This window comes from Oncorhynchus gorbuscha, linkage group LG05 (assembly GCF_021184085.1).
Source record: "Oncorhynchus gorbuscha isolate QuinsamMale2020 ecotype Even-year linkage group LG05, OgorEven_v1.0, whole genome shotgun sequence".
Taxonomy (NCBI): Eukaryota; Metazoa; Chordata; class Actinopteri; order Salmoniformes; family Salmonidae; genus Oncorhynchus; species Oncorhynchus gorbuscha.
The window spans coordinates 49,323,889-49,351,757 of NC_060177.1; the positions used below are offsets into that span (position 1 = coordinate 49,323,889).

General features: G+C 45.6%; 1 protein-coding gene across 1 annotated transcript in view; it reads left to right on the forward strand.

Annotated features, from left to right (window-relative positions):
• Nucleotides 1-23,821, forward strand: part of slf1 (SMC5-SMC6 complex localization factor 1) — a 40,413-nt gene extending 16,592 nt beyond the window's left edge. Inside the window, exons 15-18 of the mRNA XM_046350024.1 lie at nucleotides 486-565; nucleotides 3,972-4,064; nucleotides 4,935-5,117; nucleotides 22,951-23,821. Coding sequence (XP_046205980.1) covers nucleotides 486-565; nucleotides 3,972-4,064; nucleotides 4,935-5,117; nucleotides 22,951-23,477 — 883 coding nt within the window. The 3' untranslated portion in view covers nucleotides 23,478-23,821. The remainder of the gene's footprint in view (nucleotides 1-485; nucleotides 566-3,971; nucleotides 4,065-4,934; nucleotides 5,118-22,950) is intronic.
• Nucleotides 23,822-27,869: the final 4,048 nt, after the last annotated feature.

Below are 27,869 nucleotides of genomic sequence, written 5' to 3' on the forward strand. Positions count from 1 at the left end.
CATTCTAGAGTATTAATTTACCCAGCGTCTTCCTCAATGCAATTGGGTGTGACCTTAATTTAGGTTATTCTTCAAAGGGGGGGGGGGGGGGGGGGGGGGGCAGTGGAGATGAGTAACACACTGACTGCACTGTATTTGAGAGTATGGGCTTTAGTAGGTGCACAGTGCTTCATAGTGACAGCCATTAAAAGACTGTGCTGAGAGTATCTCTTTGCCAGGGTCCTGGTAGTTGTCTGTTTGAATGAGGCACAGCACAGTGACCCTGTACACACTGCTGCCACTACTCCGAGGATGTTCCATTGCGTTGTGCACGTGTCCGTGTCTTCCTAACGTGTAGGATTACTAATCCCAGCTGTGAAAGGAAATTCCTCTCTATGGACATTCATTGTGGCAGTATTAAATAGTTTGAAGAAATGCCTGTCATCAGATGGCCATGACGATAATGTTTGATGTCAGACCTGACCCTGTCTCCTATCTCTACCCAGAATGGCCAGCAGTCTGGTTAACGGAGTAGGTCTGGGCAAGGAGAACATCCCCAGAGGTCTCAACCGTGTCAACACAGCAGGTAACACACACACACGAACACACACACACGCTTCTCTGCATATTTGCAAGCAATTTTTTTTGTTTTTCATAGACTGATGCACAGGACTAGGTCATCAGTAGAGCGAGGACACGAGAGCCTTGTCGTCCGTTTGAACTTAATGAAGAGCCCATTATGTATTTATAAAGCCATGGATTAGCAGATGGTGTAGCTATGTGGGTGGATTCAATAGGCTTTTCTCGTCTGTAACGAGTTCACCTTGTTTGCCACCTCTGGCATTCTCATTGGAATTCCACACACAGTTTATTTTTTGGATCTATTATTCACATTTTTTTAGGGTAAAAATAATAATAATAATCGCATGGATAAAAGAGAAACGTGGAAATAATGTCAAAAGACAACACCACCACCACACGGGCACACAATTGGTCGTCAGATCCCCAGTTTAAGAATATTAAACACAGTAATTAGGCCTGTGCTTTGAAAGTGACTTACTACGTGCAGAACTTCCTGCACTTAACAGGCTTGGCACTCTGTGTGAACTCTCTGAGGTGTCAGCGCTCATATCTCCCCTCTCACCTGATCAGAAAGGCCCTGCACCAGAGCCAGGGAGGTGGTGTCGGGGAGGGCAGGCAGGAGACTCCAGGCTGTTTGCATGTGTTGTTTTTCCACTACGTGATCTCTATACCGATGCGCTCAGCATACATTTTTGATGAACCATCAGCACATCTCTCTTTCTCTCGGACACACACACAGATTTCATATTGCTTTCCTATGAGCTATTTTTTCTGTGCTGCATATCTCTAGCAGCTAAGAGGGGCTGTGGGTTTAGGAAGTTCGTTGTCTGTGCTCTGGCAGTTCTACAGTCTCCTTGGTGTACGTGCTGTCCTGACTCCACTGTTGAGTTTCTTGGGTGCTACTAACATAGCTAGCATTGAGGAGAGCAGACTCTTACAGTAGGTTATGTACAACATTTAAAAAGTGGCATGTTGTACCCCTTATTCCTGTTAGAACGCTCAATTGAAATCGCATCGCTATCCAGTGACCACCGTCTTGTGACTCTCTCTACACACATCAAATCGGTTCCCTGTCGTATGTCACCGATCAAGCCCAGTTCACAACATTCTTACGCAGTCTTTCAACTTCCACGGCAAGCCAGGTTTGGTGTTTTTATACAGTAGGATATACCATCCAAGAGTGTACGAGGTTGTACATTCAGACATGGGTGTAAATGAATACTTGGCACTGTATAGTTTTCTAGCACCGTTCTGACAAATAGCGTTCTTATTGGAACCGATTGCCAGCGGCGTTTTGAACCAGCTTGCCAGTCAACACGCAGCACGGCTACACAGACAAAGTGGAGGGGGTTCAACACACACATTTAACTTTTCTATTAAAGAATGAAATGGGGGATTGTTAGAGGGATTTCTAGAAAAGGACAGGCGGATTTATCCATTCCGTGCTTTATAAATGCTGAGCATGCAATTACCCCTGTAATGGAGGCATTTCGTCCAAATTGGAGCCATTACAGTGATTTAACAGTGCGTGGATTGGGCCTGGCATTTGCGAGGATGTGTACACACGGGGAGCTGTGGAATGGGTGTTTTAATCACACCGTTTTTAGAGGCTGTAATGGTGGAACACACTGTGCAGAACGCTGACCTGCCACAGTGCAGAACAACTCATTAAGGCCCACTTGGACTTCACTCTCTAGTCTAGTTATTGCTGTTTTTTTGTTGTCCCCCCCCCACGTATATTATTCATTTAGAATTTTATGTTTATTCGATTTGGAGATCATTTATTTACATGGAAAAATGTGGTCTTATTTATCAGAGTTTATTAACTGTTATTATAGGAAGATTGAGGAAGTAGCGCTTTATGGGGGAGAGGTTGCGTTGGAAACTGTGCTCATGTCGGCCATCTTGGCTCCAGTGTATTCCTCGCCGCATGGTGTGAGAATATTGGTATGGACCAGTAACTCAGAGAGGAGAGTGTGCAGTTGGGTTCACCGTACTGTTCTGGGAAGCTCCACCGCCAGATCCGATCCACCAGTACCGGCTGTCCCTTTTAAAATCCGGACTATTCCAGTTGGACATAACGGACAACACCGCATTTCAAAACCCATAACTGAGGAGAGGCAGAATTAATTTTGGATTTCCTGTGTTTTGGGCTGGCGAGAGGCAACGCACCGAAGAGTCGCTGGGTTGCTCTGGAAGGGAAGGTGTTTTTTCGAGGAGGGAGCTGGGGCATGATACAGCAGGGCAACTGGCACTGGAGATCTGAAATATATTCCACAACACAAGCTACCCTCTGCTTTGTGGCTTACCTCTGCATTTTGACACGGGAAAAAAAGAAGAAAGAACAGTGAAACCATTCGCTGTTCCTCGTCCAGATGTTGTCGAAGCTCCAGATAAACAGCGTCTCTTTCTTTGCTGTCCCGCCCTTCAACCTCGTCGTCAGCTGGGAAAACACATTTAATGCGTCTAATGCAACCTCAAAGACACCTCTGGGAAGAAAGGAACTCTTCAAGTTGAAAGCGTCGAGCATTTTCAGTATTTCGCTGTGCCTTGAAATGTAGCAAGCCTCTCTTCCTCTCCACTGCACTCTTGCATGTCCTGTCTCTGTCTGCCCTCTCCTCCCTTTCTCCCCTCGTTCCTCTCCTCCCACTCCCCATGCCCTGCTCTGTGCTCCAGTGAAGCCTCTGTATGGCCAGGCAGGCTAGTAAAGCATTTATTAGGAATTCTGCAGTCCTGTATTATACTGGCAAGCAAAGAGGCACTCATGCTTGGCCTTTAACTTTCTTGTGAAGTTCAGCCATAAATGAAAATAGGGGGTACTGTCCCTCCTAATATATTCCCGATTTAATATTGTATCAAAAAGAGAGCGGGGGGGGTGTAAATATGTCTTTTGTGTCTGGGTGTTGTAGTTTGCTGATTAAATATCACGTGGTACGTTGGTAATGCCCAGTGGGAGCTTTTGAACCCTGGATGTGTGAAGAATACTTTTTGGAGCCTTTGTGCCTGGGCTGTGTACCATAACTTCCTCCAGAGGAACAATACGTGACAGGAAGAGGCTCTTCTCACACTCACAGCCCGTTTATTAACTTTGTGAGGCTCTGGTGTCCCCCCAAAAAAAGAGGGAGGAGAAAGAGCCCTATTCACTACCTTTTTTTTAAGGACTTTATTTAAAATAAATGTTTTTATCTCTCCCTGTTTGTCATCTCTCCTCTTAAATTGCATTCTCATTGGAGGTTCGCTGTTTCTTTTTTTTTTAGGTCAGTTTTTTTTGTGGTCTTTGGGGACATTTCTTCAGTACATTATTGGTGTGTGAGTGTAACAGGGGGACAATGGGTAAGACACACCCTAATTTTGGATTTCTTTTTTTTCTCCTCTCCTCCTTTGTGCCCATTGACGCGGTCCTGGTGAAGGCGAGACACTCCTCCACAGAGCCTGCAAGAGGAACCAGGTTGAGACGCTGCTTCAGATCCTAGCACTTCCTGGGACCGACGTCAACGTAAAAGGTAGGTCACCCCCCCCCCCTCTCGCTGCTTCCACTTTAGGGTGTCGTGGAGCGATTTTAACGTGGAATTAGAGAAGGAAGGGAAAGGGAAGTGTGCGTCATAAGTGTAACCTTTAGCTAAAATGCGAAGTGTGTGTCTTGGAGGAACGGGGTGGGTTGGAGGTTAGATTTACAGTCTCTCTGCCAAGTGAATGCACTTCCTCTTATATTTCCACCTGTTTTTTTGTTTTTTTTTCCCCTCCCAGGGCAAATATAATAAGTCTTCTTTTTCAGTCCATTTCAGTGGCTTATGCAGATGCAGTGTAAGTTGAATAGTTTAGATGCGTTGCTGGATGATCGTCTAACGTGCTAAGTGGAGATTGGGTGACCGGGGACGAAGAGTAAAACCAGAGACGTGATGGCGAAAAGGAAACGGGACAAACTGAAGGGCTTAGAGTGGTGGGAGGACTAGTTTGAGTACGATCTCTGTGCTCTAGTGACACGGAACGCAAGCCTGTCCCCATAACGAGGCCTCTGGTCTCCGAGACAGAGAACTCCTATTGTTTAACGAGCACAAGAACGATTACACCTATAGAATACGCCAACCTACCTTCAGATCAATATAGATTTAAGCTATTAAATATTACGTTTTGGTGTGTGTCTAGCTTTGGATGTAGAGAAATTATTAGAGTATCCTAGATTATTTGCTTTTCAAATGAATATATGGCTGCTATTAGCTATGAAGATATTAGCAGTATAATGTGTTTGATGCTTGTCATAGGTGTTGTCGTCCATTTAACTCATAATGTAGAATTCAATTTTAAAAATATAATTGGATGACCGTTTTGTCTGGTGTGTGTGTGTGTGTGTGTGTGCGCGTGTTATTACTTAGACCACGCAGGCTGGACGCCCCTGCACGAGGCGTGTAACCATGGCAGCCGTGCGTGTGTGGAGGCCCTGCTGCGCCACCGTCCCACCCCTCTCCTGTACAGTCAGGTTGGTGGAGTCAGCCCCCTACATGATTCGCTGCTCGGTGGACACACGGACATCGCCATGATGCTCCTGCAGCATGCAGGTCAGTCAGCGCGCATGGTATGCCGAAACTTCTGTACTTTTTCCATTCTGGAACATGAAATATAAAAAGTTTTGTTGTATGCGCCGAATACAACCTTACCGTGGAATGCTTACTTACGAGGCCTTAACCAACAATGCAGTTCAAAAAATAGAGTTTAGAAACTAAAGTAAAAAAAATAAAAATAAACGGACAATAAAATAACAATAACGGGGCTATAAATCAATCAAATTCAATTAAATGTATTTATAAAGCCCTTTGTGACATCAGCCGATGTCACAAAGTGCTGTACAGAAACCCAGCCTAAAACCCCAAACGGCTAATGTAGAAGCACAGAGGGTACCAGTACCGAGTCAATGTGTGGGGGTACAGGTTAGTTGAGGTAATATGTACATGTAGGTAGGGGTAAACTGACTATGCATAGATAATAAACAGCGGGTAGCAGCACAGTAAAAATACAGTGTGGGAGGGGGGGTGTTAATGTAAATTGTCCGGTAGCCATTTTGATTAATTGTTCAGCAGTCTTATGGCTTGGGGGTAGAAGCTGGTAAGGACCCTTTTGGACCTAGACATGGCGCTCCGGTACCGCTTGCAGTGCGGTAGCAGAGAACAGTCGGACTTGGGTGACTGGAGTCTCGGGAAAAAATGTTGGGCCTTCCTCTGACGGTTCGGTGCTAGAATTATTACTTTTGCTATTTATGTCATGTGTCTCACATTGTATAGAGATTAAGAGGAACTCTCAAATATTTTTTTTAACTTCCCACTTTGGGATGGATGTGTCAATACAGAATTACTGTTTTACCTCAATTAGCCATGAAATCCCTAGTTTGAAAGCAGCTGGATTTCTGGAAGCGGTGCTGTGCCATTTTTCCTATATTTTCATGTGGGCCAGCCCCTAGCAATTCAATTTTAACCAATGAGCTTCAGCCCCTCAGCATTTGAGTGACAGCTAGCAAGAGGCACATCATGCGCACACAGCAGAGTGAGAGAGGGAGAGCAATGACAAAGTGCACATATCATATATGATGAAATTACGCAATTTTAGGGGACCACTCTTGGCTCGTGAGCGCTACTTTCAAAACAACTGGCTTAAAAGTTTACAAAAGTACCGGAGAACTTTTAGTACCTCACTGGAATAGTTTGCATTAGAATGGGCAAAAATAGCTTTTTATCAAAATGTTGGTACCGTGACCACACACACACACACCGAGAGAAACAAATGCTTCACACACAAGGTCGAAGAGTTACTTTATTGGTTTGAGGGCTACTGTAGTATTTGGAAATGTAGCCTAACCATTGAATGAGGTGAGAGGAATATGGATGGATGAATGAGTCTGAAATGTAGCTTTGATGTATCAGGGAAATTGGCACTGGACATTAGCGGCCTAACAGTCTTACGGCCACAGTCTCATCTAAATCATCTATGCATCTCTACTATCCCCCACCACCACCCTCTCTTCCTTTCTGTGTTCCATCGCAACGTCTGTCCAAACGTATTACCCATCCACTCATAAGATGTCTGTTAATGTCTTTTTGAAGAGATTAGAGTCGTCAGGTTCTGCCGCTTGTGAAATTCAGACGCTGGTTTGGTGGGAAATGTGTCACAACAGAAATAGTTTGTGTGTCTCTGTGTGTTTGCTTGCCACATGCAATCGCTGTTTGGGAGCTTTGAAGTGAGTGTGACGTGTGTCAAAATGAAAGGGGGGAGGAGGTGGTGGTTGCATAGCTGTGTGTGTGTGTGTGTGTGGTGGAGGTGGGGGGGATGGGTGTGTGTGTGTGGGGGGGGGTGGACAGCGTTGAACAAGACTCCCATGTAGGCTGCCGCCACTTCCCTGCCTCACTCTCCAATTTGACTAATTATAGTTAATTTGATTTGGCTTTCCTATTAACACATGTATATATTCTGTCCTCAAAAAGTAAATTAGATTGGGATTGTTTGGTCCCGGTGAGAACTGATTTTTTTTTTTTTCATTGCGTGGTGACAGGAAGAAAAGGAGCAAAATTTTAAGAGGTCAGAGGAAGAGACTATTGGCAAAATGAAAGTGTGCGTGTGAGCTGTCTGTGTGGGCTGCACCAGTCACTGCGAGCGTCGTCTTACTAAGACTCCGCTCGGTGCTGCCCGCTAGGCCACATCACTGAGAGATGGATGGATGGAGCAACTGCTGCTGGAGAAATGAGAGAGCGCTCACAATTTAACACGCAGCTCTTTTCCCCCCTCCTTTCTTTCACTTAGTTTCTGTTTGTTGATGTTGTGACTGGAGGTAGTGAGGCTAGCTGGGGAGAGGGAAGGGGTTGCAGTGTCTCGGTCTGTCCCCACGGACACCACTGTCCTTCAGGCTGACCGATGGAAAGGACGGAGCGAGCGATTCCCGTTGAACAGAACATTCGAACCATGGGCTTTGATTAGCAGGTAGCTGGGTCCTACACATCAAGACAGTTGTAGAGCCACTTGGACAGCAGCGTGGCTCCATTTACCACTCATTGAGCTTAAAGAAGAGGGCCAAGTAAAGTAGCTTCAATGTATTAATACGTTTTTTACTGACGATTTGGTTTACAATGATTACTGAATACATTTATACATGAAAAAATATCTTTAGTGGTGGGTTTAGCTAGCAAGCGTTGTAGTGGTTACTAAAATTGCTGCTGCCTGGCTGTCACCCTGTTGTTGTTCCCAACAGCCAAACTCAGCTGAGCTGCCAGGGCTTGGTCGGAAAGGCAGCTCTCGCTGCCACTGCCAAACAAACAAGGCCTTTCAATGGCAGTGTTGTAACCCTGAAATAATAACCCTGGCTGGAGGACACAGAGGGAGGGAGGGGAAGGGGTGGTGGGGGTTGGAACGTATGGCCCCCACCCTCGACCCTGGGGTGCTGGCGGGGAAAGCATGCCATGGCTGAGGGAAAGGCCTGCTCTCTCCCCTCCCTCTCTTTACCCTCCCTCTGCTCTCTGAAGACTTGCCCACACGACCCTGTGTGTGTGTTAGCGTGTGTGCCCGCTCGCTGTGCCCCCTCCTCGACTGGGAGTGTTTAAATTTTGCAGGATGACCAGAAAGAGAGGGAGAGTGCCCCTGATTGGAATGGAAAATGACCTGGAGCTGTGGCTGAGATCTGAGCTGCTCCAGAGAGGCGTGGAGAGAAAGGCAGGAAGAAAAGAGCCTTCAAGCTGTCGCCCTGCGCCTTAATCTCTGGTGGCATGGGCTCAATGCAGCCACCCATGTTAGTAAGCAGACCAAGTCTTGCTTAGCCTAGCCTAGCAACCCTCTACATCCAGTCTCATTGAGGCCCAGCTAAAACAGACCTGCTAAACAGCTCATTTAGATTAGGCTACACTACACTAGGTTAATTAATTAGTGTTTTTTTTTTTTTTTACTTTTCTTTCCTCATCACGAGCGTCTGCTCAACCGTAGGATAAAGAGGAACTGCACCCGCTGATTTAACCTAGTTTTTTGGCTTGCTCTTCAAGAAATGCTGGCTGCCATGACAGAAGCCAAATGTGAGTTGGTGTGGCTTGATGTGGGTGTTTCTTGGATGTGTCCTTGCCACCACCAAGACACACCCAACTGTCAGAACCTTGGCCGCAGATGTCCCCCCCCCCCCACTCGATCTGAACGAATAAACCTCCTGCAGGTGGCGCTCCATAACTACAGGCACAGGTGTATGGTGAGATGCCGGCAGAAGCTTTGAATAGGTCAGTAACCTACAGAATAATATGAGAAGAATGCAATTGCTGAATTTCTGCAGATCAAATCGTTATGTCACACGCTTCGGAAACGAAAGGTCTTACTTACGGGCCCTTCCCAACAACGCAGAAAGAACATTAGAAACGCCAGGAATGAATACACGATGAGTAACAAACTAAGGGTTTTGATAACTTTCAAACAAAGTAGCAGGTCCATGTAGAATAAACAACACTTTACATAATACCATAGAGGCAGTCTTCTGCTAATATGACAATGTGCACCTTTCACCTTTCATTGTCATTCCCAGCTGTGACTCACGTTGCCTATCGGCGTTTTTGTCTGCTGGTAATGGGGCTACCTTGGCAAACATGTCAGAGTGGTCATACCTTCCTGTGTGGTTTCCCGTATACAACAGGAGTTCCCAGATCTTGGTGCAGAATACACAGGGTTTCTCCCTCCCCATACTGACTGATGCCATTCAATAATAATAAAAAGACAATACAAGAAAAGGTTGTCTAGTATAATTTGTATGCTGAATGCCAGGTCTCTGTCTATTCAGAGGCATCAGTATCAAGCCTGTATGTCCGTCTGGACTTCATCACAACATCTTGCAAGTCTCCATGGATGTTTCTGTGAACACACACACACAGTCACAGTTCTATTACCAACGGCAGTTAGGATGTGGGTGATATCTGACACACAAACTCAATTATGGTCTCCCCATCAAACGACCGACGCTCCAGTCCATCTGTAGAAACAGGCAGAGTTGAGGCAGAGTTCATCAATGACACATGGAATGAAAAGGGTTTTGCTATGAAAAGGGTTTTACTGGACATTTACCATGTCGACCGTTGGTGAGCAGGCAAGGGGTGAGGCTGGAGGGTGAGGTCTTTGGCTGCAAACTGGACACCTATCGAACCACTGCAGCAGTCAATCTTAATAAGTGGTGTTGACTGGGAGGGCCTGTGACCGGGTGACATAATAGACTACCAAGTGGTAAGTTGCATTTTGTTCTAAATAAAAGGACAAAGTTTTTTGCTAATTCACTTCACAACTAAAATGACTACTACTAGATGTACAGTGGGGCAAAAAAGTATTTAGTCAGCCACCAATTGTGCAAGTTCTCCCACTTAAAAGACGAGAGGCCTGTAATTTTCATCATAGGTACACTTCAACTATGACAGACAGACAAAATGAGGGAAAAATCACAGAAAATCACATTGTAGGATTTTTTATGAATTTATTTGCAAATTATGGTGGAAAATAAGTATTTGGTCACCTACAAAACAAGCAAGATTTCTGGCTCTCACAGACCTGTAACTTCTTCTTTAAGAGGCTCATCTGTCCTCTACTCGTTACCCCTATTAATGGCACCTGTTTGAACTTGTTATCAGTATAAAAGACACCTGTCCACAACCTCAAACAGTCACACTCCAAACTCCACTATGGCCAAGTCTGGCCATGTATCGTGAGATTTTGAGTGAAAACCTCCTTCCATCAGCAAGGCATTGAAGATTAAACGTGGCTGGGTCTTTCAGCATGACAATGATCCCAAACACACCGCCCGGGCAACAAAGGAGTGGCTTCCGAAGAAGCATTTCAAGGTCCTGGAGTGGCCTAGCCAGTCTCCAGATCTCAACCCCATAGAAAATCTTTGGAGGGAGTTGAAAGTCCGTGTTGCCCGGCAACAGCCCCATAACATCACTGCTCTAGAGGAGATCTGCATGGAGGAATGGGCCAAAAAACCAGCAACATTGTGTGAAAACCTTGTGAATACTTACAGAAAACATTTGACCTCTGTTATTGCCAACAAAGGGTGTATAACAAAGTATTGAGAAACTTTTGTTATTGACCAAATACTTATTTTCCACCATAATTTGCAAATAAATTCATAAAAAATCCTACAATGTGATTTTCTGGATTTTTTTTCTAATTTTTTCTGTCATAGTTGAAGTGTACCTATAATGAAAATTACAGGCCTCATCTTTTTAAGTGGGAGAACTTGCACAATTGGTGGCTGACTAAATACTTTCTTGCCCCACTGTATCTGCTTGGCTGGGGAATTAGCCTATTTTATCAAGTCTGGTATTTCTTTTAAAATAACTTTTCACAACACACATTACCTATCATTGTTGATGTGTCTGTGTCATCAGGGAAGTAACTCGGGTCACTATTAGAAGCCTCATGGCATTTCCTTTTCATAGGAGTTGAGGGAGACTGACAGTAAGAGGTGTCACATGGGTACTTGTGTTGCGTGACACTTTTATTCTGAGGTCTTGCCTGACAAGCTGTGAAAATAGCAAGTGAACAATTTAATGAAAATATGGTCACTAAACCATTTGTAATCACATTGCTGGACATACGACATGATACCCACCTTTATGCCTTCTGGCAGGTCCTGGCATCCAAATGTGCACTTTGTCTAACAGAAAAACAGGGTCAACCATTGCCATTATTCCTAAATTATGAACATAGCTCGAGAAATAATGTAATCTGGTTTGTTTGCAAATTGTCAAGTCTTACAGATGTAGATTTGACTGGCTCCAGATTAGAATCCGGCCAGTGGGGGTGTTAAAATTTTCAACCAACTGTGACATGTTTTTGCTATGGCTCTGGGTTGGTTTGAATTTGTTGCTGCTAGTTTGTACACTGTTGTAGTCAGACATGAGTTAGCTCGTACCACCATAGCTGCATCCAATATTTATTTGTGCCCTAGACATGGGCTGCACCTGCTCGAAGGCTAATGTGACTGTTTTGTCTTAAGTCACACTAACTTAGAAATACGATGACATTGCTAAAATAGGCAAATAATTAGTAGGAAACAACTTTGTCATTATTATGATTAATGACAAATGTACTTTAGTGAGATGGCAATGTTACTAGGTAAGTTTGACAAAATTAGCTAGCAATGCTAATGTACTGTTGTCCCCTCAATCTTAATTAGCTGGCTATGGGTATACTCATCACCACTGAGGACCAACAAATCAAATCAAATCAAATTTATTTAGATAGCCCTTCGTACATCAGCTGATATCTCAAAGTGCTGTACAGAAACCCAGCCTAAAACCCCAAACAGCAAACAATGCAGGTGTAAAAGCACGGTGGCTAGGAAAAACTCCCTAGAAAGGCCAAAACCTAGGAAGAAACTTAGAGAGGAACCGGGCTATGTGGGGTGGCCAGTCCTCTTCTGGCTGTGCCGGGTAGAGATTATAACAGAACATGACCAAGTTGTTCAAATTTTCATAAATTACCAGCATGGTCAAATAATAATAAGGCAGAACAGTTGAAACTGGAGCAGCAGCACAGTCAGGTGGACTGGGGACAGCAAGGAGCCATCATGTCAGGTAGTCCTGGGGCACAGTCCTAGGGCTCAGGTCCTCCGAGAGAGAGAAAGAAAGAGAGAATTAGAGAGAGCATATGTGGGGTGGCCAGTCCTCTTCTGGCTGTGTCGGGTGGAGATTATAATAGAACGTGGCCAAGATGTTCAAATGTTCATAAATGACCAGCATGGTTGAATAATAGTAAGGCAGAACAGTTGAAACTGGAGCAGGAGCATGGCCAGGTGGACTGGGGACAGCAAGGAGTCCTCATGTCAGGTAGTCCTGGGACATGGTCCTAGGGCCCAGGCCAGTTGAAACTGGAGCAGCAGCATGGCCAGGTGGACTGGGGACAGCAATGAGTCATCATGTCAGGTAGTCCTGGGGCATGGTCCTAGGGCTCAGGTCCTCCGAGAGAGAGAAAGAAAGAGAGAAGGAGAGAATTAGAGAACGCACACTTAGATTCACACAGGACACCTGAAAGGACAGGAGAAGTACTCCAGATAAACAAACTGACCCTAGCCCCCCGACACATAAACTACTGCAGCATAAATACTGGAGGCTGAGACAGGAGGGGTCAGGAGACACTGTGGCCCCATCCGAGGATCTCCATCACCTATCCCCACATGATAGGGTCATTTGGCACGGCTTACAAACCATAGTTGTTGGATGTGTATCCTGCTTTAAACTTGCGTTGCATGGTCAATCCGTAAAGGCTTTTCAGTCTCAAAACGTCCGTGATCTTTTTGAAATCGTTGGTTGGGGGCGATGAAACAACAGAGCCCCATTCGATGAAGGGACGCGGTGTGGGCGTAGGGGCGGTTTGCACGTGGGCATGATTGTAATCCAAATCCAACCTTCATTTACTTATTGTGACACATTTCGGTTCCAAACTTTTAGAAGTCTTTGACAAAAATGGTCCTATTTACACATTTGTAGTTCATTTTGACACCAGAATAAACGTTTGTGACTCGAAGGGATTAGTTGGTTTTTAGGGGCAGTAGCTCCTTAAAGCAGTTGCAAATTAATTGTTAATTTGAGGACAGCGATTTATGTTCTACCAGACCTCTTCTGCGGCTGCTTGTTTGTTAGTCACACCACCAAGCATTCATCCGCTTGTCATTAGCTCGGCGGCAAAGGAAGCAGTTTTGTTCCCTCAGACTTGTGCAGTGTCACGCGTAGTTTCCAAAATGGCGGGTAAACCTTGCCTTTCTTGATCGGGGTCAACTCGGTAGTCGTCGCAGCTGGGACTGAAACCAGAGACGTTCTGGTAGCGACTGCTACGTTGTTAGCGTGTTGCTTAACCCTCACTGTGGCCAGTGCATGTGTTTCAGCCGAACTTCAGGCTGTGTTTTAAAAGGTTACGTGGGCTTGCGAGAAATCTTGCAAGCCTGAAAAATAGCACAAACCCAAGTAGAAGTGCAACCTTTGAATAAATAGCAGCTTGCCTGCATACACACACACACACACACACACACACACACACACACACACACACACACACACACACACACACACACACACACACACACACACACACACACACACACACACACACACACACACACACACACACACACACACACACACACACACACACACACACACACACACACACACACACACACACACACACACACACACACACACACACACACACACACACACACGTGAGAGGAGCATGAAAGGGGAAGCTCTTCTATAGATAGATGGAGACATCCAAAACACCATTGAAGGCTGCGAGAGAGCGAGAAAGAGAAAGTAGAAATTTGGTGGAGTTCCTAAGCCCCATTAAGGCCCCAAAGTACATTCTCTGTACTTCCCACACCACCCCATCCACCTCCCTCTTAGACCAGACTGGCCCTCCTCTGTTAGAACCACTTGCCTGGTGCTGTGTTTTGTACTGCCTATCGAGGCAGCTTAGGAAGGGTAGGAGGCTTCTTTTATGCGAGTGGAGTAAACCTACACAGGTCGAGCAACTCCTTCTGTAACGCTCCATTTCCTCCTTCTCTTCCAAAGGTCCAGTTGCGCGCCTTTCCTCTCAGAGGAACAAGGGGCGACTGGCTAGACACAAGCACGGCCCCAAGGTTAACGTCTAGCGTCTCCGTTTCCGACAGGGACGTAGCCGCATCCTTTTCCTATGACTGTCTCTTCTCTCTGTTCAGGCCGGACCTCAAAAACGGCAGCAATCGGTCTTCACTTGAATCAACTGTGTGTCGACCCAAAAGGCAGCACCACCGTGTCCAAGAGCAACATGAATAAGCCGTAGTTCAGACGTATCTGATCACGGTTACCCAAAAGTAAAAATTGCGCGCAGGTTGTCACTTCCTGTGAATCTGGCCACGAGAGATTAAGAGGAGTCAAGTCTTCTACAGTGCCTTGCGAAAAGTATTCGGCCCCCTTGAACTTTGCGACCTTTTGCCACATTTCAGGCTTCAAACATAAATATATAAAATTGTATTTTTTGTGAAGAATCAACAAGTGGGACACAATCATGAAGTGAAACGACATTTATTGGATATTTCAAACTTTTTTAACAAATCAAAAACTGAAAAATTGGGCGTGCAAAATTATTCAGCCCCTTTACTTTCAGTGCAGCAAACTCTCTCCAGAAATTCAGTGAGGATCTCTGAATGATCCAATGTTGACCTAAATGACTAATGATGATAAATACAATCCACCTGTGTGTAATCAAGTCTCCGTATAAATGCACCTGCACTGTGATAGTCTCAGAGGTCCGTTAAAAGCGCAGAGAGCATCATGAAGAACAAGGAACACACCAGGCAGGTCCGAGATACTGTTGTGAAGAAGTTTAAAGCTGGATTTGGATACAAAAAGATTTCCCAAGCATTAAACATACCAAGGAGCACTGTGCAAGCGATAATATTGAAATGGAAGTAGTATCAGACCACTGCAAATCTACCAAGACCTGGCCGTCCCTCTAAACTTTCAGCTCATACAAGGAGAATACTGATCAGAGATGCAGCCAAGAGGCCCATGATCACTCTGGATGAACTGCAGAGATCTACAGCTGAGGTGGGACACTCTGTCCATAGGACAACAATCAGTCGTATATTGCACAAATCTGGCCTTTATGGAAGGGTGGCAAGAAAGCCATTTCTTAAAGATATCCATAAAAAGTGTTGTTTAATGTTTGCCACAAGCCACCTGGGAGACACACCAAACATGTGGAAGAAGGTGCTCTGGACAGATGAAACCAAAATTGAACTTTTTGGCAACAATGCAAAAAGTTATGTTTGGTGTAAAAGCAACACAGCTCATCACCCTGAACACACCATCCCCACTGTCAAACATGGTGGTGGCAGCTTCATGGTTTGGGCCTGCTTTTCTTCAGCAGGGACAGGGAAGATGGTTAAAATTGATGGGAAGATGGATGGAGCCAAATACAGGACCATTCTGGGAGAAAACCTGATGGAGTCTGCAAAAGACCTGAGACTGGGACGGAGATTTGTCTTCCAACAAGACAATGATCCAAAACATAAAGCAAAATCTACAATGGAATGGTTCAAAAATAAACATATTCAGGTGTTAGAATGGCCAAGTCAAAGTCCAGACCTGAATCCAATTGAGAATCTGTGGAAAGAACTGAAAACTTCTGTTCACAAATGCTCTCCATCCAACCTCACTGAACTCGAGCTGTTTTGCAAGGAGGAATGGGAAGATTTTCAGTCTCTCGATGTGCAAAACTGATAGAGACATACCCCAAGCGACTTACAGCTGTAATCGCAGCAAAAGGTGGCACTACAAAGTATTAACTTAAGGGGGCTGAATAATTTTGCACGCCCAATTTTTCAGTTTTTGATTTGTTAAAGTTTGAAATATCCAATAAATGTCGTTCCACTTCATGATTGTGTCCCACTTGTTGTTGATTCTTCACCAAAAAAATACAGTTTTATATCTTTGTTTGAAGCCTGAAATGTGGCAAAAGGTCGCAGTTCAAGGGGGCCGAATAATTTCGCATGGCACTGTATATTATTACATTTTCCAGCTGTGTTGAATGTGTGAAAAATGAAAGTGTTCAATGTATGATAGTGAGTAGTTTTATAGACCTTCCGTTTGTAAGAGGTCATGACTGCTTTGTGTACTAAGTTGCCTACCCAGTTCCTTCCTTTTATATGTTGTCCACGAGCCAATGAGGGTCCAAGGGCACTAAAGCTGCTCGAACCCTTACACAGTAACAAGTCTGAGTAGGTCACAGGATATGAAGAGAGAGTCTAACCTCTTTATCGAAAGACACGTGCCTATGCCATGGACTTTCTTGGCCAATGTCATTTTTCTTAGCCATTTCCATGCACTTCCTTGGTCATCTACTGACAAGACATTATCAAAGTGCTGCATAACAGCATAAAGCTCGAATACTGGTCAGCAAGGGATTTACAATGTCGCCTCCAATCTGTTGGTTCCTCATCCTGTAGATGTCACAACGGCTGTGTGTGTGGCAGGTGTGCCCGTGGGGGATTACAGCTAGAGTCCAGCCTTCAACCCCTAACCCTCTGGCCCATAATCTGGCTCTAATCTCTGTCTGCCCAGGCCTATGTTTGATTGGGTGATGAGCCCTTCAACCGGAGAGCTCTCATTACCACCGCTAACAAACAACCATCCCTACGACTCTCGCTACCGCTAGCAGGCTGGGTTCCCTTAAAGATGTGGGCTGCATCTCAATGATGGCAAGTGGTTTCTAGGGCTGTGACGATACCAGTATCGCCCCCCAAAAAATGTACATGGCAAAAATGAAAGCATGAAGTAGACCAAACTATTATGTTCTTTTTAAAAACCTGCTGCGTGTAAAATATTGTTTGCTGTAGCTTGGAAAATAAATACATGTGACTCTGGATGACAACGTTGTCTCCAACGTTAGGGCTGTTTTCAAGAAGTTAAAGCTGCTTCGTGTTTTGTTTCCTTGCCACGATACAAACAAGTATCACGATACTGATATCGTCCTGGCCATAGTGGGTTTGTTTCTTTGTCTCCTGTTCCCTTATCCACAGTGATTTCACCAAATCAGTCGTTTTTTAAAATGTATTTTTTAGATCGGCGTTTATTCCCCTGGCAGTCGAGATGTGTACATTGACTGGTTGGGCCGTGCCCATTGGTTGATGCTCTGCTATTGTCTTCCTATGGTTGCTGTTGTTGTAGGGCAGGGGTGCTCCTCTGGGGGTGTTGCCCCTGGTCTCAGTTCACACAGTCTCTCGCTGTCTTTCTGTCAGGTGGAAGGGGAAATGGAGAGAGGGATGTTTACTGTGCTCTGCTGTGCTGTGGAGCCGCATCCCAGTCTGTTTGCCTCTGCGTCTCTCGTCTGGAACTAAAGCAGACAGAGAGAGAGAGGGGAGGGGGGGGGGATGGTGGAACTAGGACTCCTTGCTCGGTTTCTCCCCTCCTCCACTCTGGCTTTTGTATTTCTTGTCTTTGCCTGCCCTCTAAAGGCCAGAGGGCTCTGTGCTCTGTGTGTGATGGTGTGTGTGGCAATCAGGCTGCGTCTGACTGGTGCAGGCTGCAGTAGCATTCGCGAGGCGTGTGAATTCCCCTGCCTACACACACACACACACACACACACACACACACACACACACACACACACACACACACACACACACACACACACACACACACACACACACACACACACACACACACACACACACACACACACACGTAGAGCAAATAGCGTAATTACCCCTGCTCACATTTAATCCCCCAGGTGTTTTATTTATCTCCAGAGCAGCATATCTGACACATTGCGCCAATACCTGGACTCATTTTAATCGCTCTCTGTGATGCAGGAGCCAATATCGTACCAAGCCCCGGACACACTCCCAACGCTCTCTCGCTCTGTGTGTGTAGGGGTGTGTGTGTTTGTGTGTACAGTGTAAGTGTGAAGTAAAGCACTGACAGATTGTGAAGAATAGGCAGTGGCTGATTCCGTTGGAGGGAGGGAGTCAGAATCTGTTTAGATCATGCCACCAAATATGGTGATGAGAGGAAGTCCAGTGGGAGAATATGGCGACACACCAGTCCTTTGCAGAGCCGAGACCACTTTCCAAGTCAAAATACAAGCCGAGATCTACCGCTCAGATTTACACGACTTAAAAAAACGTAAGCCTCTAACATTAACCAATTAAAAAGCAGTTGTGTAGCAATGAGGTTTGTGCAGTAGGCTATAGACCCAATACATTATCGCTGCATATTGGCTATGCTTTCATTTGCCGTGCCAATGTCTCTCTTCTCCGGCCATTTTGAAATGATATAACAAACATTGTAGCCACTGTATATGACCATTTGATCACAGTGGTAATAGATCATTTGTTGTATTACTTGTGAGGGCTCAGCTGAGTGAGCATAATCATTTGTTTTAGTTTTTTTTTACCGGACTGATGGCCTGCATCTGATGGTCAGTCTGAGCAGAGGAAGGGGAGCAGCAGTGAAGCTGCCTCTTACCCGACTCACCGTCCCTCCCTCCGCTGGGAAAAGGGGACACAGTCCTCCGGCTGATGGCGAAACTTAAGTCTCACCGCATTATTTCTGCCTCGTGCGCCAATTCATGTTGTTACTCCAATGACCGGAGAAAGGTAAATATTCCTTGATATTAAAAAAGGGACAAGGCGCTAATAATAGCAGCGCTAGCTTATGGAAACACCTTGCTGTGCTCATTCATTGCAGCTGCAGTGCTGGTTGTAGTGTTTGTGGAAGTAGGGAGAACACAAGGTGTTGACAGGGCTGAATACCAACTTCAACATGAGCTTACTCATCTAAACAGCAGCTCTTTGCTGTATTCGTCTAGTCATAGTTTTTAAACATTTTGAAATCTCACGTGATCAACTTTGCTGTGCGTTCGAGGCTTCTTGTTTTTACAGTCTATGGCGCGAGGAAACGGTGCAGATGGTGATCTGGTTGTTCAGCGGTTGGCCTATAGGTACCCTTGATTTGTTCTCTCTGGGCCTGTCGGGTAGGCGTTCTACCTTCAGACTTTGTCTTCCTGGCGCTAGGGCTGCTGAATCAAGTGCTCCCGCTGCCAACAAAAACAGGAACGCAAGGCGTTTTTGTTTCACAGAAATGTTTGGCGATCAACTAAGGAATGTTTGTAGATCGACCAGGTGACCACCGCAAATGTTCTCATTGATGAAACACTATCTCAATGCAGTTTTCTGTTCCCCAAATTTAAAATGTGTTTCGAACAGAGTGCACAACATTTTTGTAGGCTTCACCATTTCTAAAAGTTAGAAAAAAATGGCATTGTTTAGAAAGAGCACAAGGACGAATTGCGTGCACTTCAGGGTAGGCGTTCCCTAACGAAAATATGCAAATACATGCTAGAACATGTTAGCTCGCTAGCTAACATGCTCAGCTCTGCACACCTCCTTGTGTGTTCTGCCCACTGTACTTCCTTTGTTCCCATTTGGAAACAACGCCGATGAGATATCTTGGGATAGTTACGGGTAAACATTTTGGAGCGCGTGTGTACAGGTAGACCGACACAGCCAGGCAGGATAGAAAGACCACCATAGAGACAGACCGGTCTCTGCTGAACCCCCCCTCCCCCACTACGCCTCTCTCTGTTACTCCCCCGTGTTGTGGCCTGTCTGTCAGGCAGTTTGATATGGCGGTAGAGTGGCAAGCAGGCCAGGACCACAGTCCTACCTCGCCCAGCCTGACACGTCACTCACAACTGATGTTTTTGATTTGGGCCCAGGCCTCTTTTGCATGGAGTAGGGAGGGGAGAGGGAGAAATTAATCGGGGGGAGGGGGAGCTCAGTTCACGGAGAAAGGGGGAGCAGAATAAGTGGGGGGGTTGGTGGCTGTGCCCATCATACCCGACTGTAGGTTTAGTATTTGGTTTCCTGTATTTCAATAAGTGCCCTGTAGTTAGCAAGCATGTAGGGGAGGGCCACAGGATGTTTCAACAGAATTTACAGTCATGGATGATGGTGTACTCCTTTGCCAGGGATTTTTCACACACAAAAACATGTATCGTTGAAGGCCACTTGAGCTGAGCCTGCATTCTGTGGACTGAAAAGATATGTATTTTTAATCCTTTTTGGAGAAGAGTTCCAAAAAGTACTCAAGAACATGGCCTTCTGCCATTGAAATGTTAATTGACGGTGTGAAAGGCACATGCAGAGCACAACCCAAGGCTGGACCCCTCACTGAAAGCTACAGCTATTGTGAATAAAATATTCCCACTTTGGAAGTCTAGTTTTGAGGCTCAAAACTGGAAGAAATGTGTGAAGATTGCCCATTCCTCACATACAAAAATTCTCTCCCCCTCTCTTAAACTTGATAGACCTGGCAAATACTGTGAATGCTTCCCCTCAAGGCCCAAAGTCCTTTGCCTGAGCATGACATGACTGACCTGAAACTTCATAAGCACTCCTTTTCAATGGGCCTAATGGCAAGGCCAAATAAACCTGGAGTGGTTGGCTATTATTACCTGCTTTGTGTGAACAACTCTTCTCACCTCGCCTACCTCTCGCTTTCCATCCCTCTCTCTATTTCTCTCTAGAGCGGCTTTGATGGAAACCGTGCTCTTGCGTCCTTGACTGCTGCTCCCTGGATGACCTCTGCATTGTAAATGTCCCTGCTAATGTAAAAGTTTATGTAGATTAACGCGCCAATTTATGCAGATTGAGTTTTTGCCACTTGAGCTTGAAGCACTAAAAGGTAGATGAGAGCTGACCTCCCGTGGTACCCGAGTCATATGCTTTACTTTCGCTATTCCTCCGAGCGCCAGAGCTGGCTAGCCGTATTCGAGAGGGAAAAAGAAACACCTCTTCATTTGCAAGCTCCCTTTTCTCTCCACAAGTCGTGATGGCCACCTTTAAAAAGGGGGGTTCCCCTAAAGTTCCATAATAAATAACATTATTTATTTATATTATTATACAGTACGGTATGTATTTACTATGTGTGCGATAGCGCCAACCAAGAATTCCAATGTATGTACTGTATTTATTTTAATACCTAGATAATGAGCTACTTGAACTTGCTGAATGCCAACTTCTGCACGCAAGGTAAAGAGCACCATTCGGCGTATTAAATCGTAGGACGAAAAGAGAGCCTCCCCTTTTTTTAAGCCTGGTGCCGCCTCTGCACATGCGCCAACCGCAATCCAACGACGGGGATGGCGATTGTCCTTCCTTTACCCGTCCGGTTTCCCAAGCCTCAGAGTGTCTGTCAAACAGAAACTGCTGCCTTTCAGACTCTGCGGCGAATCGTCAGAGAGCCCTAAACTAGCTCACAAGTGGCGGGAACGTTGCGGAGGTTGAGCTGTCAAGTGGCATCAAGTGCAGTTTGCCATAGGAACTTAGGATGTCTAAAAGCAAACAAAGAGCGCACACTCGGCCTGCTCCACATCGGCCAAGTGTGCGTGGGCCTGCTGCTGGGAACAGGCTTTTATTATGAACACACAAAGGGAAGAGGAGAGCGGGAGAAGACAAGAAAATGTCAAAAGTACTTTTAACACATTGCCCAACGACACACAGTGAAACTGGCTTTGCGTGAAAATACATTTTGTGTGTACGTATGTGTGTACGTATGCGTCATGTACTGTCCTACTGATGCCTTAATTGAGCGAGCTGAAATGCGGTTCGTGACAAGATCAAATCGGTCTCGTGTTTGAACGACAATGACTTTATTGTCCTCCAGCCTCATCATATCGGTTTCCCAACCCTTAGCAATGCCTCTCAGTTTGATTAATCTGCGCTGACACAGCCTAATGTGTTACATAAGCATGTGTAAACCTAAAACTCATATTAGGTCACTATCTCACTGAGTCCCCAAACACAACCACAACGTGACCAGTTAATCGTGTCAACATAAGTTAGCAGTAAAGTGAGTTGAATGCCCTGGCTGGCCCTGTGGGTTAACAGCTGTTCTCTCTCTCTGTCTCGCTCTCTCCACTATATATATATATCTAAAGCAGTCCCATTGGCCCCCATGGAGTTTTACACTGAGTATGAAAAAACATTAGGAACACCTTCCTAATATTGAGTTGCACCCTCTTTTGGCCTCAGAACAGCCTCGATTCGTCAGGTCATGGATTCTACAAGGTGTTAAAAACATTCTACAGGGACGCTGGCCCATGTTTGACTTCAATGCTTCCCGCAGTTGTGTCAAGTTGGCTAGATGTCCTTTGGGTGGTGGACCATTCTTGCCACACATGGAACATTTTGAGTGTGAAAAACCCAGCAGCGTTGCAGCTCTTGACACACTCAAACCGGTGTGCCTGGCACCTACTAACGTACCCCGTAGTAAATCTTTTGCTTTGCCCGCTCTGAATGGCACACATACACAACCCGTGTCTCAAATGTCTAAAGGCTTAAAAATCCTTCTTTAACCCTGTCTCCTCCCCATCATCTACACTGATTTGAAGTGGATTTAACAAGTGACATCAATAAGGGATCATAGCTTTCACCTGGATTCAGCTGGTCAGTCTGTCATTGGAAAGAGTTCTTTAATATTTTGTTTACTCAGTGTATTTTCATACTTGCGCTTCTTAAATTGGCTGCTCAACCGTGCGTTCATTGTGTGTCATGATTTCATCACTGATGCTTCTCAGGCCCTAATTGCACATGTATGCAACGTTTCAAAAACATTACCATGTTGTCTTAAGAGTGGCACTGTTTTAATGTCGTTTTATAAAGTTGAATTCAATTTGACTCCCTATTGCTCAGTCATACGATGGTGTAAATATGGTATTAATAGCAGTAGTTGAAATGCCCAAAATATTGAAAATTGCAACGAATGTAGAAACTAACTAGAAATCTAAATCAATCTTGTTGGGGTCAAGATGAACGGTTAAAGTTTAACTCTGTCTGTCTCTGTCCTGCAGGCTCTGAGCTGCTGCAGCAGAGGGATGGCCGTGGCCGGACAGCGCTGGATCTGGCCTCCACTGTCACGCTGAGGGAGGAGCTTCAACGCAGCGCCCTTGCCGGAGATGCGGTCCTCGAGGCCCTGGGGTCAGAGGTCAGAGACCTACCCTTCCTGGAGGCCTGCTCCTGCCTGCTGACTTGCCTGCTTCTCACCTACCAGCTAGAGAGGGCTGTCCCCTTCCCTCCCCCCTTCTCATCCTCCCAGGCCCAGGACAGGCCTCTCTCCCTGGGGGTGAAGCTGGCCAGAGCCTTGGAGAGCCACTCTGCCCGGAGGCTGACGGCGGGTTGGGGTGACCCACGGCTGGTGCGCCTGGCTGAGGACATGGAGACCGCGTTGGGGGTGGAGGAATGCCTGGCTCAGTTGTGCCCCGCTATCAGGGATTGCCAGGGCCCACACACACGCCTCCTCATCACCCTGCTGGAGGAGATGAAGGCCCACAGAGCAGCGCTTCCCTCTCACACACACACTGTGACACACATACTGTGACACACACACCTGACTGATAATGGACATTGACTGCGGCCGTTATTCAATCCAAGGCACGTTATAGAGCAGAGCACTATAACAGACTTTTAAAGGTATTTTATGCTTTAGCCAACATGGACAACGTTTCCTGTGAATGTGATCTCCACTGTCTAGGTCCCTGCTCTATACCGCACCTTTTGAGTGAATTGTGACATGCATAAATGATTGTTGTTTACATTTGTATTCACGTTAATCATGTGACATTACACTACCACTGTTAAGTCTATTTTATTTTATTGTTCATATACATTTTCATGTTAACACTGTTTTTATAGATTTTGAATAAATATATTTTGTATTGAGAATTGGTACAATATGTAATGATTCACAGCGGCTGCACAACTTCCTCATATAGATGCATTCAAGGGCTAGGCAGGTAGTTGTATCCTACAGGATTGGTAGGTTTAACCAATTACATCAGCCTTTTTAATTTTTTAAAACTATGGGTCAGAAACCCAGTAAGTCATCATGGGTATGTAAAAAGTGGGTCGCTACTGGTGGAGTAAAGCGGTCACAATAGGGCTCTCCTAGGATGAGAAGATCCACGCCCCCTCACCTTGAACCTTCCCTCCAATCTGTTATAGATTAGCACACTAGACAGCTGATTTTCAAGTGTTAAAACTGATTTAATCCCAGCCACAACGGGCAAATTCAGTTTATATTACCTGGTGACCTGGAGATTTTACCATGGAATGGTCTAAAATAAGCAAACTCCTCCCAACCGGGTCTATGGTTAATGCTAAACTAATCTTGTTCTAAAGGAAGCTCCGCCTCGGGCTGAGCAATTGTGATTGGTTGGATAAAAGCTCTGGTCCCTCCCTTTACGCATATTATTTTGACAGATATTCTTAAATATCTATATTTATTTTAAGACCCATATTGATGCCAGAAGTCAATGGTGCCACCTGTCAATTATTTTAGAAGGCGGGATAATGATTTTAATTATTTCACCGTCTACACTTGTAATGTGTGCCTGACAACCTCCAGAGGTGGCCAGGAAGATCCGATCAATGTGTATTTTGTCTGCACCTGTCTTCAAATGTTGCCACAATCTGTGTGGACAAGATCAGGACAAAGGACATGTCAATGCCAGTTCTAAACAGCTCTTTAGTTGCAACACAACGGATGTGGCTTTGACTCCCGTTAAGGACACATATAAGCTGTGGTGTAGCCACGGGTCGACGCATTCAAGGATCCTGAATAGAAAAATCACAGTACAAACATGCCTCTGGCACGTAGAATAGGGAATTACATTGGCTCTGTTCACAGCATTTCTATCTGCAATGTAGTTGGAAGTGTCACATGTGCATGTGATCGTGCAGCACGAGACAGACGGGTGTCTATATAAGCAATAACAATAGTACTTTAATAAAGAGCTTAATCCGTGACAGGGAATGACAAATGAATCTCAAAACAACTCAACAGGACTCAGATCAACATAATATTGGCAGAGCTACCCATGCTCTTACCCCAAATAGTCTTCTCCCATGCAGGGGAAGCTACAGTAACCTCTAACCCTGTAAGGCTGTTCACTTCTTTATAGTGGCTGGTACGGGTCAGGAGTCTTTCAAATAAGCAACAACTCACTGCAGTATCACCTACTGGGGCTTCCAGTAGCAGTTCTACCGTTGTGAGAAACCATGCTGCTTAGCATTCGATTGAAAGGGCAACAAACTGAGGTGCGTGTCAGTTGAACATGCACCAGCACAGGCACGTACGCACACACGCTCACCAAAGGTCTATCTTTCTGTTTGGCAGTGGAAGCATCTATTGAGCCCAGATGGGTCCTGCCATGTTTGGTCACGTAGTGTCCTGAGCTTGGGGCACAGGACAGAGATGGAAGAGGGGGAAGGGGGGATGACCAGGAGTAAGACTCGCCCAACTCTGGGTGCTCAAGAATACAACCTAAAATTAGCCTGGCCACACAAACTACTTCCTGAGTGGGGAACTGCAATAAAGAGATGGGTTTATACTGTAGCATGTGAATGTGTGTGTTAGAGGGAGCTAGCGATTACATCCTGATATGTGAGGATGATGTGTGTTTGTCAGAGGAGCAGAGACTAATAGCTCAGTGTTCCTTCCTGACCTCTTCTTGTGGAGGGGAGTACCACTGGCTGGGTGCGCATGTCGTCATTTATGGGGCTGTGAGGAGTGATGTACAGGAGTTTAGATGGAGGAGGTTCAGACAGTGGAGGGACTCCCAGACTAATAAATGATCCGGTCAGAGGATTCACACAGGGGCCTCAAGGGCCCTCCTGGGTGGTATGCACTTCAGACCAACCTTTTGTGTAGCTGGCTATGTATTTGTCTTCGTGAAGCTCAATACCATTTTGGCAATGAATGAAAAATCTACAAAGATGATACAAAATATTTAATCTTTTACAAGTTTTTCCAAAAGAATCGACATACATCTGGTGAATTTATTGGTCGTATTAGATGCACATTATTTTCTCATAACTTTCAACCATTGGCCAGGACTAGGAGAGTGAAGATGATGTCACAGGCAACACTGTGGGCGAAAATACCTCGGAGAGCAATGACAAGCATACACTGATACAAGATCATCAACCGACATTAGACCATTTACAAGCATATTATGTACATCATTCCAAAAGAAGTAAGTTAAAAAAAGAGGGTGCAAATAAAAGTGCCATTTTCCTTTATGCCTGTCAGATGATAGATTCTGTTTAGCATTTTTTTTCAGTCGCGTCAAATAAATCACTTTGGTTTGCTTGCATACATAGCCAAAACAATGTTATAAAACTTAGAATATTTGGATATAAGACCACACACAATATACCCACCACAGTTACTGTAAATAATACCACGTACAGTAGTTTACATATTCAGGTTTTCAAACTGTCCCCTTTGGGCAATACAAATAGACACGAGTCTGCATTTTAGAGAGGATGATATAACCCGTGTAGGTCCTACATTCCACGCAACATGTTATTGTATTTCAAGTGCATCTCTCGAAACAAACCAAACCAATGGCCTTCCAAAGTGGCAGTGTAAAGGAGGGAGGGAGGGAGGGAGGGAGAGGGGTATGTGGAGGAGATGAAGGCCCCTTCAGATGTAGCCTACGCTGTGATCTTTCAACAGATGCTTTCGGGAGACACCCAGGAGACGTTCCCTTCAGACAGGGCCACGATCCTAACCGCTGACGAGGGAGAGAGAGGGGGATAATGGGAGGGTTTTGGAAAGAGGGTGCGCGCGCAAAGCCCTGCGGTCTCTGGCCACCCGTCGTCGTGTCTTGTCACACAGCGGCTAACTGGCTGCTCGTCTAACAGTCGACCTCTCCACCAACAAAACGCAGCATCTGGCCCTACAAGTTCACAGTCCCATCCACATCACTCTCCAGAGCCAGAACAGACAAGACAACTCCAGAAACATGCACCCATGCACATTTACATGTGCACACATGTAGCATACACACACTCCCAGCATGCGCGCACTCCCAACACACACACACACACACACACACACACACACACACACACACACACACACACACACACACACACACACACACACACACACACACACACACACACACACACACACACACACACACACACACACACACACACACACACACACACACACACACACACACCCTCCGTGCAGCTTGCTTGTTTGCTTTGCATAAACACCCCACTGGGCAGAGACGTCAGTTCAACGTCTACCTTTGATTTACCTTTGGTTCAATTGTCAACTAACCTGATATCAACCAAACATTTCATCTGGTCATTGGATTTAGGTTGAAAATTCCCCGACATGGATCGACTTTATGCAAAGCCATCAGTTTTCCCACGTCGCGTAGCATTGTTTGGGCTGAACTGACGTGGAGGCAACGTTGATTCAGCGTCATCGCGTAGCATTGTTTGGGCTGAACTGACGTGGAAGCAACGTTGATTCAGCGTCATCGCTGACGTGGAAGCAGCATTGTTTGGGCTGAACTGACGTGGAGGCAACGTTGATTCAGCGTCATCGCGTTTGGGCTGAACTGCATTGTTTGGGCTGAACTGACGTGGAAGCAACGTTGATTCAGCGTCATCGCGTAGCATTGTTTGGGCTGAACTTCAGCGTCATCGTGGTTTGGCAACGTGGAGGCAACGTGATTCAGCGTCATCGCGTAGCATTGTTTGGGCTGAACTGACGTGGAGGCAACGCGTTGATTCAGCGTCATCGTTGATTCAGCGTCAGCATTGTTTGGGCTGAACTGACGTGGAGGCAACGTTGATTCAGCGTCATCGCGTAGCATTGTTTGGGCTGAACTGACGTGGAGGCAACGTTGATTCAGCGTCATCGCGTAGCATTGTTTGGGCTGAACTGACGTGGAGGCAACGTTGA